General features: G+C 32.3%; 1 protein-coding gene across 1 annotated transcript in view; it reads right to left on the reverse strand.

Annotated features, from left to right (window-relative positions):
* Positions 1-16350: 16350 nt before the first annotated feature.
* LOC105363420 (zinc finger protein Elbow) overlaps positions 16351-23645 on the reverse strand; it is a 10760-nt gene continuing 3465 nt past the window's right edge. Inside the window, exon 2 of the mRNA XM_011501100.1 lies at positions 16351-18014. Coding sequence (XP_011499402.1) covers positions 16392-18014 — 1623 coding nt within the window. The 3' untranslated portion in view covers positions 16351-16391. The remainder of the gene's footprint in view (positions 18015-23645) is intronic.

A 23645-nucleotide genomic window follows, 5' to 3' on the forward strand; every position in this document is an offset into this window, starting at 1 on the left:
CGTCGCACAAAGGGCCGAGATGTTGCGACTTTCGGGATTGTTTTGCGACTATCGACGCCAGCCATGATTCGAGTATACATTCGGAACCGCTGCAATTTCGACAATTTACAAGCATTGAAGTTGGGATGGGGAATTCGGCGCTCCTTTTCATAAGTCAAATTGGAAGCACAGTCCTTTTCATAGACGTGTTGTTTCGCTTGTTGCGCGGACCGAGAAGCTCTAGCTACACGCGGCTTAACTCGATGACTAATTCGATGAAATTGTATTAGTAAATATGAGAAACTGTTTAATTCTGCGAGCTGTCGTACTCGTTATGAATATAAAACTTTGCTGTCAATTCAATCTTAAGAATATATCACGTCGGTGTGGAGAAATCTCAAATATAAATGCAAATACAAATACAAATGGTACAAAGTCAAGAACAATAAATTGTAAGACGTACGTTGAGAAACGTAACGTACTACCTTTGTCTTAATCAAATCGATCAAAAAAGAATTTCCTCTTTTTACGATACTGTGCCGACATTTCGGTAACGGCTTGAGCCAATAATAATCGTACAAATCGAAAAGTATAATAATTCTGCTCTCTAAGCAGAATTTTACGTGACACGGGAACTTGCGCCTGCCCATCCGCTCACCCCATTAAAAGAAGTCCCTATCGTGGAAAATGATATCGATTCGCGAACACAGCGAAGAGGCGACTATTGCACCAAGACAGCGAGAGTGAAATTGTCGTCCCGATGGGCGTTGGCAAAAGAGTTCGCGCCGTCCGTCATCCTGGACTAATCTCTTCCACTCGGAAGGACGGCGCACGTCATTTACATGTGAAAGTTCCGTCTACCGAAGCGTGCGGCCACCGATATGTATGCCCAGCATCTCACTCTCCAAGGCGTTCGACCATTTTTCTTCCCCCGCCTGGCCGCCCAACAATTTTCTTATTCAACATTTGCCATGTTGAACCATTCCGACTCCTTGGCTAGCTCGAATTTATATGGACAGTCATGTAGACCGAGCACCCTCAAATGTTCACTTTCCACCGGAAAATCCATACAGGTAGTGTTGTGACCTAACCGCAAGTGATGTCTTGCGATGTCGTATTTGTATTTAAACTAATACCGTTAATGCCGCTAATGCCGTGGTAGTCTCGAGATCGTTGCGAGCCCGCGCATTATGAAGAAAATGTCTCGGGTGTTAAGCCCACGCTCTTTGGCAACGGAATTTCGTTGAATGTTCACATTTTCATCCATACAAGCCATGGTAGCCAGAGTGATAAAAACAAAACTTTATTTAAATAACTTTTAATACTATCGAGTTAACTTATTTCGTCACGAAGAAGAAACAACTAGCTCTCACGTTATTTTAATCAGATTATCCTACAAAATGACTAGAGATGTGAGATTTGCTAAGAATAGATGTCTATAAGTAAGTGTATTCGATTACACGCCAATTTTGATTGACTAATAAATTTGGTCAAATCATGGCATAAATTCGTATACTGTAAAATCCTTGCATGTAAATACAAATAGTACAAAGCCGAACCGATCTTTGAGATATTTGAAAAAAAAGTGTTAAAAAAGAGCGAAAATTTTTTTCCGAGTCAATCGTTATTATAAGATGAGCTATCACATACATACACACATATGCGCGCGCACAAACACATACACACACATAAAAAAAATTATATATATATATATATATATATATATATAATAATAATAATTATTATTATTATTATTCCAAATATATCATATTTTTAATAATGAGTATTTCATCAGTGTAAATATTAAAGGCGTACATGTAACCGAGAAAAAATATACATTATCCTAAAAAAATCCTCGAAAGCATACTTATTTATAGTTTAGATTATGTTTTTAAAAATAATACTATTGTCACTACAATTAAAAATTGTGAAGTATCTGAAAAGATTCGATTTAAGTATAAATTTTTTAATAATGAAATGCTTTGAACAATTAATAAAAATATTAAATGCATTAAACAATTTACACTTCTTTTTTATTATCATCGATTTTTAATTTATATACTTAATTGAAATAAAATTATGTATATAAAAATTTTAATTCATAAATAATACACGTCAATGATTAATTCAAGTAAGTTATAAAAATTCATGAATTATGATGGTTAATTCAAGTCTTAAATTTCATGTATAAATATTGTCTTAATACGATTATATTGATTTTTGTGGTATAGAAATTTTTGCAAAAATTAAAGATGAGCAATTTATATAAAAGTTTTATAAAAAATGACAATTTTTTTATATTTAATACTTTTAATTAGACAGTTAAAATATAATAAGAAACTAATTTTTTCTAAATCGGTTAGTTATTGTGATAGAGATTAGCAACACCCAAGATGATTTCACCCAAAATGATCTATAAAATTTTAAGTCTATTCTAGATATACTATTCTTCCATTTTGTTAATGTTATATTATTGTTCGGATTAAAAAGTGTGGTAAAAACAATATAAAAACGTTATAGGATATAGAAATATAATATGAAAATATATGATAATGCAGATATTTGTTACTTGTTTGGCAATAAATTATTGAATAATGACTAGTAAGAAAAATAATACTTTATTCGATTATAATAGTCAAGATTAAGGTTCACTATTCTGTCAGTATTACTTAAGTAATCAAGACGAATCGATCGATATTCGATACATGAAAGTTGAGCAATCAGTTTTAAATTACAAATAAATATACGACTAGATAGTAATTAAGTATGCTATTCTCATTATGACCTACACAAAATTTTATCATTAACGTGTAGTAGATGTTATGATATTTATATGATGTACATTTCATGGTCATATTTAAAGATTAAATAAAGCATATTATTAAACAATTACAATAAAGATTTAAATGATATATTAATATATAAATGGCATACCTATTTTATGAGGATTCAAAATATTTTTAAGCTATAAATCCAATGATCAAGAATTCTAATTTAATTTTTATTTTTGAATTTTACAATAAAAATATAAAGGGCTAATTAGATAATATAAGAAATTTATTCAGAAAGCATTGACCATTAGTTAAAATAAAAATGAAATAATAAATTAAAATGTTCTGAGCAATGATAGAATGAACTTCGTTCGTGCTTATTGAAATTATATTATATACATATAAATGAAATTCCATACTTCATAAAAAACCGAACGATTTCGGAGAAGCGAATCATTCACACGTTCGATGCTTGACCGATGTGGCTAGTTAGAACAATTTTATGAGTTTGTCAGCTAAGCCGATTTATTCTAGGGCCAGTGATGAATGAATCATTGTCACTATGTCTTGTAGCAGCTGAATCATGTTCAGTCTTGGCTATTCATCGAGGAGACTAGTTATTCATGTTTTAAATTTTTGAATGAGAATATGTCGATGGAGCGTGTATATATAAATAATCATAGACACGTAAATATAGCGTTCGCGCTGTTTTTTTTATGTTGAGTCAATTAGTAATCGTTTGAGATATATCATTGATTTCACACAAAGCTAGTAAGATAGTATAGTGAACCACAATAAGCCAAAAGTATATGATAAAATAAAAAATTGAGAGAATATTTGCACTATTACTTTACGAATAAACAATCAAAATAAATTAAATGAAACATTGAAAATCAAATTTAATACGAATAAATATAATACTGGCGTATAATCTAAATATTATTAGCGATAGTCATACGTAACTGTAAAACATGAACTATTGTAAAATGTAATGAAGTAATTGGCATGAATAATTTGAAACTGAAGTTTATTGATAAATATTCACGAAAATCAGAATTGCATATGAAAATATAAGAGATACTATTTAAGGGAAAATAGAAGAAAAAAATATATTGGGAGTTCCTTATGTCATTCGATTGGTGTAGTTATTATCTTCAACACACCTTCTTAGATTATTTATTCATTAGTAATTGTTTTAAGGTGGGATTATCAATTTGCAGTAGGAATTCTGAATTTTCATCTAAAGTTCCGATAGTGGTCATAATCATCCGTTTATCTGTCGCATTCGTATCTATTTATCTTTCTTAATCGCTTTCGGTCGGTGTTAAACTAGCTACGGCCAGAAAATAGATTAACAGACTGTAAAGTTACTAAAATATTTTACAATAATATTTTATCTATTTTAAAATTTAGGATACGCTGCTGAAGTCATCGAGATGAAAATGTGATCATAATTTAAAGGAGTGTCATAAGTTTTCTAATTGCCTAATATTAATTCCTTCGTTAACGATATCAATGGAAACAGCTGAAATTTTAATGATAATAACAATGATAAATTGAGAAAAGAAATCATTTTATTGCTATTGAATTTTATTTGCATACATATAGCATACATGCATATAGAATAAACTATTCAGAAATAACATAATTTCATAATATGAAATTAACGGAAGTTTTGCATCTGCATGCGCAAAAAGAAAATGCTAAAAACACAAAGATATAAACAATAATAAGAACAACAACGAAGATAGATTGGAAAACATCCAATTAATTTATGTGACCAGCGCCGGTGAATTTTACAAGGCAACATCGAAATCCTGTGTTTAAGTACATTTGTATACATTTTGTTACATAATATCCATAATCGTAATTTCATTCAATCTTATTTTATGCATCTATATCTATGGTTATCGAAATTTTCTTCAAATCTTCTTATTACTTTAAAACTTTATAATAGTAAATTTCGTAATTTCAATGGTATTTTCTACTTAATTATCTTCGTTTTATATATATATATATATATATATATATATATATCTGTCTCGAAAATTTAACATTTCATAGATTAATTTTTATTTTTATTCAAATAAAATTTAAAAGTTAAAATGTTTAATATTATTAAAATTAATTATCTTGTTTTTCTATCAATATTATCACAATAATTTTTCGATAATTGGCAGTGAAATTATCCTAGAGTATCATAAGTTTTGTTAAAGATTTCGAATAGGACGTTTGGTAGTTATAGGCACTTCGATGGCCACTTACATAAAGCGTGAGTCTATACTCAACAGAACACACTCACTTTCCTCTTGATGTAGAACATATCGCCGGAAGCAACTGCTCGACGAGCCACTTCAACTCGAAACTTTCTTTTATCACAATCCTAAGAAGCCTTGGTACTCTGATTCTGACTAGTTATTAAATTTGATTAATTAGAGCTACATCTGCTAAATAGTGTAATAATAATAATGCTGAGACAATATTTGTTATCTTGAAATATATAAGGGCTAATAAGGTTCTAGTCATTACAAAACTAGACAATACATCGATTAAATTATAAATTAACATTAAAATTTTAAATAATTGTATTTACATATGTGTTGTTTTAATTTTTGACCATTAAAATATATTTTTCATGATTGTATTGATCCGTACACGAATTATTGTAGTATATCAGATTTCAAACACAGCCACCTACCGATTATATTCATAATTCCGACAAACTTAGATTTACCTAATTCATTACAGCCATATGAACTAGCCCTGTCGTATCGTGATAAATGATTATACCGATAAATATCGAACAGGATGGAAATATACACACGCATATACGGTGGCGGGGTGTATGAGCCTATTTGTAAATTGTAACTCTTTGTTATTTAGTATTTAATCCCTTTTTATTAATTCAATTAATAAAAAAAATTCGATAAAATCTCGTTAAAAAATCTACTAATAAACTAGTTGTATGGATGTAAAAAAAAAAGAAGAAATAAATTTATTTTATGCCAACGAAATATGCATAAAATTTCCACTTGTGAAGATTTCAGCTGTTTGCCAGTATATTTGTAATACTTCTTTTAACAATAATTGAACGTAATACACGCAAAAAACTAACGCTAGTTAATTACAAAAAAATTTTCCGCCCATTAAAATTGGTTCGGCTATTCACCACAGATGTTTCTTTCAATCCTTACAATTGTAATTTACGACACCGCTGTTCAGAAAATGTAGATATAAAGGCTATGTTTATAAAGAGGCGAAATACAAAAATCATAAATATTCGTTATGTGATGTGAATTATAACGAAGCAATAAAAAACACTCGAGAACGAGAGAATAAAGAGAATGAAAAGGTCGAAAAAAAAATTTACGATCCTCTCGCGGCTCAACGCATCACTGATTAACATCCTACATTTCTAATTTTCTTCAAACAATAAAATTAGGTGGTTTTCGCACGTGCGTCGTATGCAAGAGCCCGTAATTCTTGATGCCAACGAATGAGTCCTTGCATACATCGGCACGGAGAAAAAGCTTATTAAAAAGCAGTTTTGCTATGGTGCAAATTGATGGCTCGCGCTTTGAAAGGTACACGTCTATAAAGCAAGGTATATTAAGGCATCGCGGAAGAGGTAACAGCATCCCCCAGCCCCGCACTCGCACTCCTCTTGGAACCAAAAATCCGAGGTCGTCCGGTCCTCATGAATACATTATCCTTTCTAACGAGGCGAATAGGTCAAGTGGTTCCTAGCTCTTCTCGCGGCGTCCGCCCATAAATCACTCAAAAGGCGGCAGCAGCCGAAGCATAATCTTCTCGCGTTCGCGTGTACTATCGCCTTTTTTCGGCCCACGCCTCATCTGCTTCCGCTTTTTGCCACGAGGAATATTCGACCTTCCTTTATTCGGCTGTTAAATTACGAGCCGTCACGAACTTACTTATTGCTGCTCTCTTCGTATCTTCGTCATTTTGTTATCTTCCTTTTCAACGGTCCTTTTCGCAAGTGCTCTTGCGATGTGCGTGGCAAATTGCATGTGACCCGGGCATCGCGACATCGAAAGGAGGGAGAGTGAAGCGAGTTCTGCCAGTTGGCGGGTGTTTTTCCAGTTATTCTAGTTAAACGGAGTACTTTGCGCAAACCTACCTCGAGTTTCCGTCCCAGATGGAAGCCGAATGTTAAATAAAGTGTTTTCGCTTTCTCACGGAGATACAATTGTTTGCACCACTATTTAACATATTTACATGCCTGGGCCTATTTAAGTCTTGCAAAGGCATAAAAAATACGAATGAAATGGAAATGTGCAGATTGGATTTCATTAGGCAACTTTGCACTTCGTTCAAGTTCGATCGAGATATCGTACACATTCCATTAGTAGCTAATTCTAATTATTATCAAATCAGCTTTTAACAACGTCTATGTATTACGTTTCTACAACATTCTCGAAGCAATTGGAAGATATTATTTCGCACATAAATTTCGCACTGGTAGATAAAAATAACGTAGGAAACATACAATGAAAAATGATCGTGAAAATTGCATGTGGGTTATTATAAATTTATTACAGCCATCATAATATGCGGGTCGTTTTTGCTATTACACAAATATCTTTTTGATTTATTGCCATTTCGAGCTCAAACTTAATTTATTATTCATTTTTTATGTAGAATTGTTATATAGAAAATTTTTCTCTGATGTAAATTTTTAAGCATATAAATCGTGTATTTGTAAATGCATAAAAGTAAGCAAACAACATTTACTATTTTACGAAGGATTTTCTTACATCAAATACTAATTTTATAAATTTATAATAATTCATTTTTCTAATTAATTACATAATTACATGCTATGTATATGTAAATATTCGGAATTTCTTAAGTTACTCGATGATTATATGCTTTGATTTCTGAATTTAGTGATATTTCTGATAATAAATAATAAAGTAATCAGAAAAAATTTAATACTTAGTCATATTATATTAAATATCACATCATTGTCCTCATCAAATTCCATATCTATTGAAAAATTAATAAATCCATGTGTGTCAATGTTTTAATGAATTACTATATTTAATTTAAAAAAATTTTATTTAGTCTATTATTTATATAAAAGTAAATATTAATTTTTTAAGTAACTAATCTCAATATTTAATATTTCTTTAAATAATTGAAGCTTATTAATTGTTTTAGTTCCAGAAATTATTTTAGATAAAACCTTATATCCATTTGTAATCAAATACATCACTACATATATAATAAGAAATTCAATTAATAAAATCAAATTATACAATTTTTTAAATATATAGAACTGCTAAATAACTATATTATATGTTTTTTTTATTGCTTTGAATTGTTTTCCAATATTATATCAATATTTAAATTCACAAAAATGTCAAGGATTATGTTTCAATGTTCAAGATATTAATAAAAATATCATAAAAGATCAAATTTGAGTTAATATAAATAAAAAATTATTCTTTTTATTTCCTTATATTATTCACATTACTTACTATTGTCATTAACCAAAATAATTATAAAATTGGAGATTTATTTATCTAAAATATTAACAAGAATAATTTTAAAGGTCAAACACAAAAATTATTCACTAAAATAATTTTACATAAAAAAATAACTAAATAAAAATAACCAAGTAAAAAAAATTATCATTATTATAATATTTGTTGATTATTTTTTGTATTTGAAGTGTTTGAAGAAACAAAAATGTAATTTATGCAATATAAAATAAGTGGTTGAAATTACAATGTTTAATTTGCAAATTTAATATTAACTTGTCAAATAATCTATAGTAATTTAATTAACTTTTTATAATAAACGTGAGTCACGAGAACATGTCAGACAAGTAATGTATTGATTAAAAAATATATGCAACGAAAGTTATTGTATTAAATACGAAACATACTGTATACGACAAAATGTACAGAACATGCAAGTAAGCCATGATCAGTAGGAATTACTAAAATTTAATGTATCAGTGGTATGAATGAATTAGCTGAAGTGTTCAATAATGAAAGTAAGTTGAAGAATTTAGATGCCTGTAATAAAACTTAATAGCCGGCAGTTCATAAATCGCGTAAGTACATAGATAAATAATTAAGTGGTTGTGCTATATAAAATATAAATTTTCTTAATTATTCGTAAATAAGTAAAATTTTTTACTTATTAATAATTTAAATTAGATTTTTTGCAAGTCACAAGATTTAAAAGCAACAATGCATTATTATATTTGTCAAATTCAACTACTTTTAATTATTTGCCATAATGATGTATCCCTAAAAGTCATGGGATGAAGATGTTCGCATTTGGTCATTATTAAATTGTTGGACTAATAATAATGATAATACTAACATTAATAATTTACTCCTATATACTAACCACAATACTTACTTGTCACTTGTAGGAAACTTGTATTATGTATCATGCGAAATTATAGCCACCTATTGATTATTATTACTATTCATTCGTAATAGAATATTTCTCGTCACTTCCGCTTGTTTTCTAACATATACAATTACACACACACACGCAAACGCGCGCGCGCGCACACACACATATATATATTTATTACTTAAATGTCGACCTTCAAAACTACAATTGGTTTTGGACGTGTATATTTCTTAAAAAATACTTATTCATATATACATTGTAAGGTGTTTTGTAATTGATTGAAGAATAATTACAAGTATCGAGGAAAAATATATTTTTCAGTTATTCCATATCAAACTTAAAACGAACATGATTCATTTCAGATTTTTTTTTGTGCATAATAAAAAGTTTCATAGTACATCTGAGAATGTACTATATCTAACTCGAAAACTTTCTAAGCTATAAAATGCTGAACTATAAATTTTAATCGTCCATATAAAGTCATACCACCTCACCGTTCCACAAAATCAGCGAAGCATCAAAGTATCGTTAAAAAAATCAGAAGTAGAGTTAATAAAAAGTCAAAACTAAAATCATAAAATGGAAGATTAAGGAAAAGGTACGCATTCATAGGATTTACTTTTCTTTTATTCAAAGCTTATAGCATTATCGTTAGAAAATCCAAAAACTTTTCAAGGACAGATTTGTTCATATATTTTAATGAAAATATGTAAAAAAAAATTTTGAAGGTGAAAATTATTTAATGTTAAATGAAGATTTTATCTATAAATATGGATAATCAATATTATTACATAGAGTATTTTACTTTTATGTTTCTTATTTAAATATTAGAAATTATGTCATACTTTTTAAAATATCATCGTTAGTTACGTATTTCAATTTTAATAAACTTAACTTAATATCTAGCCAAATGTATAAAACAAATATAATAAATATTAAAGAACTAAATTTATATATTCATGACTTGGCTCATATTTAATTATAAAAAATATAATTTAAATATAATTCATTATTTAATTGATTGTTAAATGTCAAAATTAGTATCGGATATACATGAAATATTTTAAAAAGTCTTAAAAAATATTCAATACCTGGAAATTAAAATTTTCAAATAACACTTGAAAATTCATATTGTAATATTTTATTTGAAACCTATGATAACAAAAAAACTTAGTTATAATAAAAATATGACATACTATAATTATTTTCAAATTAAATATGTAAATTCATTTACAATATTTTTGACCATATTTTGACCAAATTACAAAATAACGATAATTTGTAATACTCTGTATATGAAGAGACAAATAATATTTAACTCAGAAGACTTTTTATTTAAAAATATTGGTTTGATTAGACAAACTTGAAAATAGATAGTTACACAGATAATTTGATTATGTAGAATTAAAGGTAATAAATAAATATATAAATAAATTCAAAATAATAAAAATAAAATAAAATAAGAAGTAAATCACATAAATTTAATGCAATTTTAAAGTTAATATTATTTGTAACTATTTATTGCACAATTATGATTATCTGCACGCTTTCATTTTCTTTTCAATCCAGATTCATCAATTGTTTAAAAATTGCAATTTAAATATTAAAAAATTTATAAAAAAAAAGAAGGGTTAACACATGATGTGTTATTATTTTTTACTTTGTTCCTGAGCATATTTATAAAATTCTATCAGTTAAATTGAATTCTCCTTTATTTGAATTTCCAGCTGAAGCTCCAAAGATAAATTTATAACTTTTCAGTGTCCATATATTTAGGAATTTGTTTCATTAAAATTTCAAATAATCAATCTATAACATTATCATTTGATATCGTATACAAAATACAAAATTAATGAGCAACTAATATATATATATATATATATATATATATATATATATATATATATATATATATATATTATGTTAACACACGGTAAAGGCGATTAATTCCAGGCGACATCTCGTTTCCAAAACTTCGGACTGTAACAATCACCCGCTCTTGAGATTAGCCACCCGATTCATCCTGAATTCATAACACCGATCGATACTGATCCCTGTATCATGAATAGTCCCGGACTTTCCAGTCATATACGTCTCTCCGTATTCGTGATACCTGTACTAATATTATGGCGTCCGAATCCCCGGAATACAATAGCCACAATAATATTCACGAGCCGTAATTCCCGGCGCTACGTTCGATTGGCTATACCCTGGGGCTAATTCGTATTCGGAAGCCATCCTCCCGTGGATCAGCATCTGATGAATATTTTGCGATGCCTCCGGACGAGCGGAATGGACACGATATATAAGAATTGAGGACGGTGATGATGCATGTGCACGATTGGGCTGCAAGTTAACAATCCGCGACTCAAATCGCCAATGCTAATTCTCGATTGAAAATCGGAGTGTGGATCTTTTGTCATACTGCCGTGGCAATTTAGAGACCATTGGGAACTTTCATTGATTGCGAAACTTTAATCACTTTTCGTTGCTTTGACCAGTCACAAGGCGAAATTGACAAATAAATATATTTCATTAAATAGCACCTGCTGATAAAGTGATTATCTTTCTTTATAACAATTATTATTATTACTATGCGTGTTGCTTTTGTCGTTGTTATGTCATATCACTGAAGTTAATAATTGTATTTTTCATGTGATGAATTAATTGGTTTTCATATACTTATTTTGAAGGAAACTAAATATTTAATATACTACAACTTTAGTGTGTGTGTGTGTGTGTGCGTGTGCGTGTGTGTGTGTGTGTGTGTGTGTGTGCAAATGTAGCATAATAAATAAGTCTGAAAAGATTCTAATAATAATCAAAATTTAATCGATGAGTTTATTTAACAAATTCTGAACAAATTCAAATGTTTTTATAATTAATATTCACTATGATTTCTTTATTGCAGTTCGTCTTTTTGCATTGTTAGCCCAATTATTATAAAGGTAATTAATAATATATTAGTAATTACCTGGAATAATACGGAAAATGAGTTTAATAATTGTTTATAACTAGAATTAGAACTTAAATATTTTTTCATAAGAAATAAAAATGCTTACATCATTGAAATATTATGTACTTGTTCAACTAACTACTTTATATGCGACCGGTGACTTATTTAATTCTAGACATTTTTAATAACGTAAAATTTTGTTACGCGCATCTTAATAAAATCTATGCTATTAATAAACAAGTCGAAGTTCTTATTACAATTCAATAAAGAATATTTATTTTTATTTAAAACGTTATGAAAAATATGTAACCCATTCTTTTTGTAAATTTCAATACGTATTTTACTATAAATTGAGGATAATCTTATATTATCTATAAAATTAAATAATCACGTATATTGTTATTACACAAATCGAGTAAACTAATATTGCATGAAATAAAATTAACGAGCTTAATCAATTATAAAACTATGAAAAATATTCTTTCAAATATGCATTTCTTTATCAATAATTAAACAATAAATTGTAAACAAAAATTATTAATTATATTATTTCAAAATGTTCTTTGTATTTAAAGAATATTAAAATTTTTCAAATGAACAACTAGCATCTGTAACAATATATTTTACATTTTACAATTGATAAAAAGTACAATATTTAATCAGAAGATTTTATATTTAAAAATATGAATTGTATGTATGATTATTGTATTTGTATTTAAAACGTAATACTTTCTATAACAATATAACATAATCATAGAATCATAGAATTATGTCGTAAATTTAAATTTTACATAAATTTAAACATAAATTTTACAATGGACAGAGGGAGCGAGTGAAAGGTATTATTAAAAACATAGAAATAAATTTTTAGTGTGAAACAATGTGCTGTATTTGCGGTTTTTTTTCTTTTCCCACTTCTTTAAATCAATCGACAGGTTAAATAACAGTACACAATGAAGAAAAAAGAACTATGTTTAACGCCAATGTTATCGATTTTCTGACCTCTGTACTTTACACGACAATACGATTTTTTCTTATCCTTTGTAAAATTACAGTAGAATTTTTTGCATCGCTAGCCATCGTTTAAACGATTCAATGCACTATTTATGTTTTCGTCTTCCATTATTAAATCCGAAAGAGCAGACCTTAGGTGAGTAACATTTTACGACATTTTTAATGCCAGATAATAAAAATGAACAGTAAGTTTTTAATAATATTAATAATAATAATTACAATAATAAATGTATCAATAATAATAATAATAATAATAATAATAATAATAATAATAATAATAATAAAGATGATGATAATGATAATGATAATGATCATGACAAAATCAATAGTATTCATTGTAGCTTGTGATGATGCGAATGATACAGATGACGCGGATAATAATATGAATAGAGATAATAATTATAATATAATAACGGATAATATTATTAATAATAGATAATCGTATATTATTAATAACATCACCGAGACAATAAATTCATTTACAACCGGCGTTTACAGTTGATATAGGTAATCGTTAATAATCTTTGTCTTTTCTTTACCAGCTTCTTTTTTTCGCTTTTTTCTTCTCTTATTTTAATCTGCGCATTGACGTACAAACGTCCTACGGTAGTTCAATGAAATGTTTACTCTATAAAGAACTTTGGTTACGCAAAAATAGACGACGAGATTGTTTATGTATTTATAATATTTATATTTATATATATATATATATATATATATATATATATATATATATATTTATTTATCGTTAGCACTTTTGTCCCACAATGCAAATTCTTCCTTCTATTTAATCATTCTCGTTTGCATTAGTCTTTATTCTATTCTTTCGAGTCACTTACACATCTTCTAGTTTCGCCTTTTCAAGCTACATACATATAGCTTACATATGCGTGGATGTGTTGTCTATAAACAAATTTACAACTTTTTATGATTACAGGCGCAATAGTACTTCACCGGGAGAATGTGAATAACGTTAACAGGTTTGTGTCCAGATATAAATAATGAAATTGGGAGAAGGAAAAGGTTTTTAGCGCGCGGATACTGAGCGACCGATCGTAAGGAAAGTCGACAGCTTCATTATACATTCGATCTTTCTAAATTCGTAATCTTGAGAATTTTATTTAAGCGCTTAACTTTGTATATATAGTTTTTGTTCAACTATTTTTTATCATTACATAGTCTTTCTTCTCGCCCCTTAAAGCCAATAAACAAACACGGAAACGTCGATTCTCAGAGTTGATTATTACTAATTTTCGTACCGTCGATTATACACGGATGTAAAATTCAATACGATAATATCGAGAAAAACAATAATGAGGTATATTATACTACATATACCTTTTAAGACAAACTGTTTTTCCATTTCTTTTTTTGTATTTCTCATTTTTTAAATGTAAATCTTAGTGAATCGGACATTTGTGATAAAGATAAGTATATTGGATTTTACACCGAAACGTGAAATAAGAATATTGGAGAAACAAGATCTCAAGGTAATTGATTTTATCGTTCGTTAAGCATAAATCAGCCCGTAAAGTACGAAATCTGAATAAGGATGAACAATTGTCATTTCCATATTGATAAATAGAAACTAACAATATAAAAGATTATTGTTTTCTATATGATATTTATATATTTGATTTCTAAATTATTAATGAATAAAATGAAAAAAAAAAGTTAACAATCATGACACCCCGCAGACAGTCATTATCCGAAAAACAAATAATTCACATCTCCCTACAAGTTTGCAGTGCCTTACTTTTGCACGGTGCTCCTTTTATTTCCTTCCAGTCTCAGCGTAATTGAGGGTTCAGAAAGTCACAACTAAAGAATCACAGTCAAACATCCGCAATAATGCGGTTTGATTGGCTTCATCGGTACCAATCCCTTCCAAAGTGCGAAGTTATACCTCGGTTTATAAGATCTATGTTTCGCGGGCTAACTTTAAGAAGTTCTAATGCTTTATTCAAGATTAGATACAGTTTTTAACCAAATATTTAGTGCCGAATAAATAAAATGATTAAACTTAATCGAACATTTTTTTTCCTAAACAAATTAGCACGTTAATTTTATATAGCGATAATTTATCTACATTTTTAAAGCTTATGCTATGCATTAATTACATGATTTAAATGAGTTTCAATTGCTGCATGTTTAAAACAATAATACGTATTTTATCGGTTAATTAAAAGATTCAGTAATAAGAAATGAAACTCTGCTTTGATGGTCATGAATGAATAGTTATTATGTTTAGAGGGGAGGGAGGAAGAAAAAAAATGAAAATAAATTTTTAAAAGGGTTATCTTTAGGATTGTCATGTTCGAATCATAAAACACAGTTTGATTTTCTCTTAAACAGATAAGGGAATATAATTCATACGAATTGAAATTGAACACGTGTGGCTGGAATTTAATTAAGATATGAAGCCAAGTGCGATCACAGTTCTAAGTAAATTCGTCTAAGTTTTTAATAAAATAAATATACTTTTTTCGTATAATAATTTTGTAATGTTAAATATGATCAAATTATAAATGTAGTACGAGAGTTTGATGATTTTATTTAATTAAATCGTAATTGTGCGTAAAACCGTGATTTTTCAATGTTAAGCTTTTCTTTTATTTTATTTTATTTTCTTTTTCTTTTTCTTGCTCCCAATTTCGATACATTTAACAATAAGATAATTAGTCTTGAAAAATAATTGATTGCGTCGTAATTGAAAAATGATGGATTGATTAAAAAACGGAAGAGATGTAGATATAATAAATTATCAACCGATTGAATTCATGCAATTTTCAAAAGTTTGCTATATCGTATCGATATCGAGAGTAAATATTGAAAGCCAGTCGTGCGCGTTTAAAAATATAAACAACCAACAATTTAAACTCTCACAAAGTATAAGTACCGATTACCGATTTCGGCAACTGCACAGAACATGGACGCTGTTTCGTAGAAAATCGGAACTTGTAATATAATTAGGCGCTAAATAAAATATACTTTCTCATGTAGAACGTCATTTATATGATTCGGATTTCCAATGCTGAATGCGGGCGTGGAAGCAGTATTGGCATTCGAGGAAGTACTCAATATGTCTATGAATAAGTCGGAAAAACATTTGCAAAAATTAGACGCAGAAGCTGTGAGATTGGGCTATCGCACTGCTCTCTCTCTCTCTCTCTCTCTCTATCTCTATCTCTATCTCTATCTCTATCTCTCTCTCTCTCTCTCTCTCTATCTCTGCCTGTCTTATCCATGATTTCGCTTAGGAACCGCGCATCATCTTAGGGATGCATGCCCGAGGCGGCGCCCAATCTCGAGCCAGCATACAGCGAGTACGGTGAAAAGTACGGGGGTAGACCCGCGGCTGCGGGGTGCGGATGATGGGGCGGTGGAAGCGGTAGCCCCAGAGAGGAGAGAGTAGGTGCCCCATAGGGCTTCCCGTAGGGATGATATCTCGCGGTTGCGAGAGGACTGAGCGGCGGTGTAGGGTAGGTCCTTGAGAGGAGCGGATGCCCGGGTCCGAGGCCCGGTGGTGTGAGTAACGAGAGGGCGGCAGCAGTAGTCGCAGCCGCGGCGGCTGCGTTCGAGTCCGCGGCGGACTGATGTCCGGCCGTATGGCTCCTGAAGTGCTGAAGGAGCTCGTCCGAGCTTGCGAACCTCTTGCCACAGAAGGCCGCATCGCTGGCTATCCAGTTGCAAACGTAGGGCATCTGGGAGGCGGCGGCCAGAGCTACGAGTTGCGCGTGCGCGTATGCCGCGTAGGGCGAGGAGGCGGCAGCGGCTGCGGCGGCAGCTGCAGCGGCGGCGGCGGCAGCGGCCGAGGCCGAGGTCGAGGCCGAGGACGATGGCTTGTGGTCGCACTGGGCGCATCCCGCGGGGCAGGAGCTGCTCGCCTGGCTCGTTGCGATTTTTCCGGTGTTCGCGGCTGAGGCCTGCGATGTCGCGGCCAACAAATGACTGTTCAGTTGACAGCCGGTACAGTAAGGATCCCGGCAGACGGGCACCAAGGTGTCCGCCCCGGAGGGTGTCTTCATGCGTGCGTAGCTCAGGTACGGGTGGCCGGCGAGGCCATTTTTCAGGGCCGCCGCAGCGTGATGTTGGGACATTAGCGAGCTCGCGGTCATCGCGTCCATAGGCGTAAGCTGAGGCGGATAGGGGAGGCCGTAGGCGGCGGAGGGCGTCGTTGTCGTGGTCGCGCCCGCCGAGGCGGAAGTCGACGAGATCAAGCTCATCGCGGAGGGCTTGTAGCCACCGAGGGACAAATCTTGGGAAGAGAGGACACCTTGAGCTGGACTGTAGGCCGGCTTGGAGGACTGGAGAAGCGAGGGACTGTTAGCCGAGCCCGATCTCGAAGAGGAAGCCATTTCGTTGATAGTATTCCGGGAGCTCGGCGACTCTCTCGTAGTGTCGTTACTCGGGGTTATACTTTTTCGGCCTTGGGGACTCATCGTCCGGCCACCACCCGAGGATGCGCTCTGGTTGCTTGAGCAGCGCTTGCCACCACCGTTGGCCGGTGTCCTCGAGCGTGAATTGCTTCCCGAGGTCGAGTGCACGGAAGGAACGCGTTGCTGTTGCTGTTGATGCTGCTGTTGATGCTGCTGTTGCTGTTGCTGCTCAGGACTGGAGGCTTTGTCCCGGACGATGCACGATTCGTAGGGCTTGAAGCTGCTGGACTTTGTGCTTTCGGAGGAGGAGGAGGTGGATAGATTAGAGGAGGCAGACGAGGTAGAGTTCGCGTGTGTCGATGGTGAGCTCTTATCTCGTCCGACCAACTCCGATGACGATTTCGATAACTTATTGGACTTGTCGTGAGCCGAAAGTAGCGACTTGTTAGACGGTGGATCGACGCCTATTTGACTGCATGTCTGGACCAATAGCGCCAGTGGACTGTTCTTGGCATCCAGCTGAAACAGAAAAGAAATGGCGAGATTAAATATTATGGTATAAGGATCTCGAGGTCAATTAATACGCAAAGTCAAACGCGATTTAACCTTTGTGTCATCGAGGGTGCGTAGTTGGCATGCTCGCCTACATAAATTGCGTAATTGATAGAAACGCGCGAGCGCGCAGTTCAAGATTTAGTAAACTAGTATACGACGAATTTACGGGTCGATTGCTTGGCAAGGTCGAATGCAGCTGGAATCACAAATCTCGGATGATGCAATATGCGTGCCTAATATTTTCATCGCAATAGACTCGATAAGCAGTGCGAGCATCTCTTGTTTTTTTTTTTTGTTTTTTTTTTGTTTTTTTTTTAAATATAGGCAGCCCCGTAGTGCACTGTTTGTTAGAGGTGGGAGGGGTGGCATCGGATGAGGTGGTGGAGGAAAAGGAGGTAGTGGAGGAGAAGGAGAGTCTTGCTCGTACGTGACCCGTGTTCGGTTTTAATCGAAGAGAATGGCGTTATACGAGGCAGCGCGATGCCCTGAAAAAGTACTTCTTTACGAAATTGCTCGCGAAAGTCGCGGCTCGAGAGCGACGCTGTGCCTCGTCCCTCTTAACGGGCCGCTGCTACTACCGCCTTCGCCGTCACTGCCACCACCAGCGCCGTCGTCAGGGAGGAAGAAAGAGCCGTGCCGCAAAGCACCGAAAGGAGCTACTATAAACCGGCCGCGCTCAAACAGCCAGAGAACCTTTGAAATGGAGCGAGGTTTATGATGCGTGCGTCAAGTACACGAGCGATAAAATCTCTAGACGGAATAAAGTCCAGCAGAGAGCGCATTATTCTCCGTTGACAAACGTCACTCTTTTAATGCTTTTCTTTATATGGTAGTCCCCTCTCTGCCTCTGCCACTTGATACAGTCCACCCATATCTACCCTTTCACCCTGGCCGCCCTATTTGCCAGGGATTCAGCCGGCCTGCTCTTAACGGGCGCTAATTCGCGAGTGTACGCGTGTTTATACAGATGTCGTGTTGTCCGAGTGGACAAGTGAGAGAGACTATCGACAAGGATCGGGCCGATTCCTAATGGATTAATGTCATTCCGTTTGGCACGTCTGCGCTGTCAAAGTAGTCCAGATAATTTAAGCGCTTTGGCAATCGATCAAGAGACCGAGTGCTCCGAAATCGCAGCCGACGGCGATGACGACGTCAACGCTGAGTCGGCACCGTTCGGCTCGGCAACATTATTCTCTAGTCGAAACTTAAGACAGTAATAGAGTTTTACGTGCGCGAATAAATAAATTGGACACGTGTATTGATTCGATGATTGAAGTCGCTCGGGACCTATTGCTAACGTGAAATTTAACGAGCGAGGGCCGTGCACGCCGCTACATCGACGTCGTACCGACTTTCAAAATCATGCGACCAACTGTGGACATTAAAAGTTTATTAAAAAACGTTACGATCCCCCTATTATTATTAATAATGCATGCCTGTAGTTATAAGGTATTTCATAAGTGTGGTTTCGTGCTCTATTAAACACTCTCTACCCCTACCCCCCTCCCTCTAGCTCCTACTCCTACTCCTACTACTCATCGCCCTCCCTAGCGTAGAAAATATAGCTGTCTATGTGTAGAGTCATACGATAAAAGCATCGATAAGTCAGTTTGTTAACGTTCGGTTGAATAAGCCGTTAATACGGCGTTGCGCTGTCTTGTGCGCACATTTTCTTCGTTTTTCCGATTTTTTAACTGGCCAATGGAAGAAAAACGCGAATAGACGCATGTTGTAGCGCATAAATGATAAAATTAACTATACCAACAAAGCCTCGTAAAGTTGAATGGAAACGGACATGTGGAGGGAGAGAAAGCCTGCTAAGGTGCAAATTTGGCGTGATAAAGAAAGAGCCGTTACAGACACGGCCATTATGCGCGGCAATGTTCAATAGGCTCGCGCAGCACTTTATAGATAAACACGGGCGTGCAGGAACGCGAGCGCGAAAAGCCGTGAAAATTTACTGCTAATTATATCTCATTGCTAGAGGAAATGGCTCGCAGGAGTGCGCAGAAGAAGGAAGTGGAGAGAGCGAGACAGATTTAGTTTGCCACTATACCCTGTACCATTTATAACAATAATAGATAGTCTTTACGAATCGTTATCTTTGGTTAAATATAGTTGGAAGTAACTATAACGGTTGTAACAATAGTCGTAAAATTGTACGACTAACGAAGTGTAATTTAATTGTGAAATTATCATAGACTTTAGAATGAAACGTATAAAAGATATTTACGATGGTTAAACTTTATGAAAAGCAAATTTTAAGCCTTCTAAACCGATTATATACATTTATGCCAGATATTGTGACTTAAGGTTACACGACGAGATTTAGGGAGCATAAATAATTTAATGCCTGAAATAAGTAATTAATAATAATACAACAAATGGACATTCGATTTATTTACGAGGAAGAGTTTAAAAAAATTTTGCTCCTTGGCCACACATGACCAAACTCAAACATCATTTTCAATATATAAATCTATTCAATATATAAATATATATATATATTTTTTTTTTATAATTACGCTATCGACATGCCTTATCAGGTATCAGCATAAAATTTTAATATATTGAAATTCATTTTCCATTAAATTTACAGCGAATGATTTATTATTGTTGTTTTAAAAAACAGATTAAATTCTTTATGTCAGTGGATTTTCAAACCTATCATTCGAAATTTAAAATTTTAAAACGATAAAAAATAATGCTGAGTTTCATTCAAGTTATGGAAAAATAATCAATTGTATTAAGGTTGACAATATATTTTTACGATCTATTTTTAAAAATTTGTAAAAACAACGTGATTATATGATTAAAAATAGCCAGAAGCAACGAATTCAGAGCAATATTTTTTCCTTTGACAGACAGCCTACATTGAACACCAATTATAAAATATGAAATATTAATATTATTTATTACATTAATGAACATACTTTCATTCAATGTAACGAAAATCTAGTTAGCAATTACGTTGGTGATAATCAGACGTTATAAGAATTTATACGCCTTAACAATAATATATAATTCAGATATTAATAAGAATTAAAAAGAAAAAAAAACAAACCCAAACTTCAGCAGCAAGCCACGAGAATTATGAGCTTGTGGAAAAAAATTCAAAAATATATTTAAATATCGCTACGTTTTCTTACTCGACTTTACTAACGTTAAAAATTGCATGAACAGGTGTCCGATCATAATAGATTTATTATACATGTGTCATGAGTAGAATGATTGCACAATAGCTTCGAAGAATATGCGTCCCTAAACTACTTTTAAAACAGGCATTTTCAACACCCCAAAGCCAGATTACGCAGATACGAGTATCGACATTTTATCAATTTATTAATTGAGAACGTTTGTCAAAAGTTGCAACTAGATCTCCAGTTTCAGTTCGTGTGAATATCGACATTGAATACACTGTAAATTACTTATCGATAATGTATCCTTTATTGTTGTCAACGCACTTTTAACGATGGCTTTACAGAAATCGTGTAGTCTTCCAAACCAACTGCAGATTATTTGATACAATTTTTGCCTCGAGATGAATGGCCTCCCATCAAATCTATGACTATTCTATCGCCAATGATGCATCGAGTTTTCTTTTTAGTCCTAGTACAAACATGGCTGTCTAATTTATTTAACTTATACTTATTTGCGCATGATAAGCGATACATCAACTTACTACAAAATGCGTAATAATATATTATTGAAATGGTTACTTAAAAACTTAAGGCATATAAAGACTGTTTTAATTTTTAAATGAAATAAGCCGTTAGTGTATTCCATATTTTTACGGGGAAAGACAGCATTTTAAATTCCTCGTATATGCATGCTTCTTTAATCGTCAATGTCACGTAGAAAATAACACAAAGTATTTGATCTTTATTCAGGTCAAATGCTAAGACACTTCCATATTACGCGTCCAGTGCAAGGTCTTCAAAACTGATTGCTGTCAAATGGCTTGTTTTAAATAATATAAATAAAAATGTTCTTCGTATATGGAACGAATTTGCGATTTAAGAGCTTAAAAGAAGAGCGTTTCCTTGAATTTTTCCGTATGAATAATAGTAATCTTAACATAATATAGAATTCAATAAAACGTCCTTAATTGTGTTAATTATCTCCAAAAAAAAAATGACAGAGTTTCGCCAATTTTTTGATAAAGATTAAATCCTAATTATTTTGAGCTATTTCGATTAACTTCAAGGTCGCGTAAATGCACTTTAAAACATCGAAAATAATTTAATATACGTTTTGTCTATGCAACTATGGTAGTGAATACATTCAGTGGAAAAAATAATTACCTTTAGCTTTATCGCTAACTTTGTATAATAATGCATTTTTGCATGCCTATTCCCATGTGCAGTTATCTCATAAAATATAAATGCATTTATTTGATACTTCGTTATTTCGAGCAAATAATTGTAACATATTATATAATAACCATTTCGAAGCAACGTATAATAATGCAATGCCTAATATCAGTGCACGGCATATGCATCTGAAATGTTTCTCTTTCTATTTATGAATTAGAGTATAATTAAAATCACATCAATTTATTTATGCATAAAAAATTATTATTAGCAGTCTCATAACATTTTTATTCAGCATATAAATTATTTATGTTTTTAATAGAATTGTATTTAATGGTATTGTATTTAAACATAAAAAACTTAATTATTTTATCCCCAGATAGTAATAGCGTGCACGTAATGAAAGTATTTAAAAAAATTATTAAGGAAATGAACGTATGTATTTACGTTACCCTATACATGAATAGATATAAATTTACTAGTTCAATTACTTGCTTCCTGTACAGTGAATTACGTATCTTATACTTTCAAAGGCTTGAATGTCAAATGTATGAAGACAAACGTAAGATAAATAAGAATTTTATTTAATCAGTGATCAATCATTTTCTCCAATATTACATAAGTTTCCGTGATTATCTGAAATACGATAAAACCGATGTTATAAGTAACACTTAATTAAAAAATTCGATTGTTTTGTTAAAAATTTGACTGATTAATGTAATGAAGGTGCTAATAGAATACACAACAGAGTCCAATTAAAATAATTGTTTCACACTTTTGGTTTAATTAAATAAGTTTAATGCAAAATTAATGTCTTAATAATAACCATCGCTTCACTTTCAAATATAATTGCAACAACTATTGTAAGCAACATTTATATTGCATTTATATTTAAGCAACATTTATAACATTTATATTCACTTCGTTAACATGATAAATCTTATTTCAATATATAAAGAAAATAAAACAAAATTTGTATAAATGAGTAATACGTTCAAATATGTAATTTTTACACGTAGAGTTGAGCATGACCTTTCTGTAATCTTTTGATGGCATTTAATAAGAATGACTAATAAATATATTTAAATGTATAATGTAAAATACATAAAGCTCATGTGGAAATCCCAAATTAATTATTTGCCATACTAATAAATGAAATAAAATATTGAAGAATAGCGAGAACATTTTACCTCATTTTACAGTTTACTCTCTCTCTCTCTCTCTCTCTCTCTCTCTCTCTCTCTCTCTCTCTCTCTCTCTTTTTCTATAAAATTAATATTGT

Source organism: Ceratosolen solmsi, unplaced genomic scaffold (genome assembly GCF_000503995.2).
Source record: "Ceratosolen solmsi marchali unplaced genomic scaffold, CerSol_1.0 scaffold57, whole genome shotgun sequence".
Taxonomy (NCBI): Eukaryota; Metazoa; Arthropoda; class Insecta; order Hymenoptera; family Agaonidae; genus Ceratosolen; species Ceratosolen solmsi.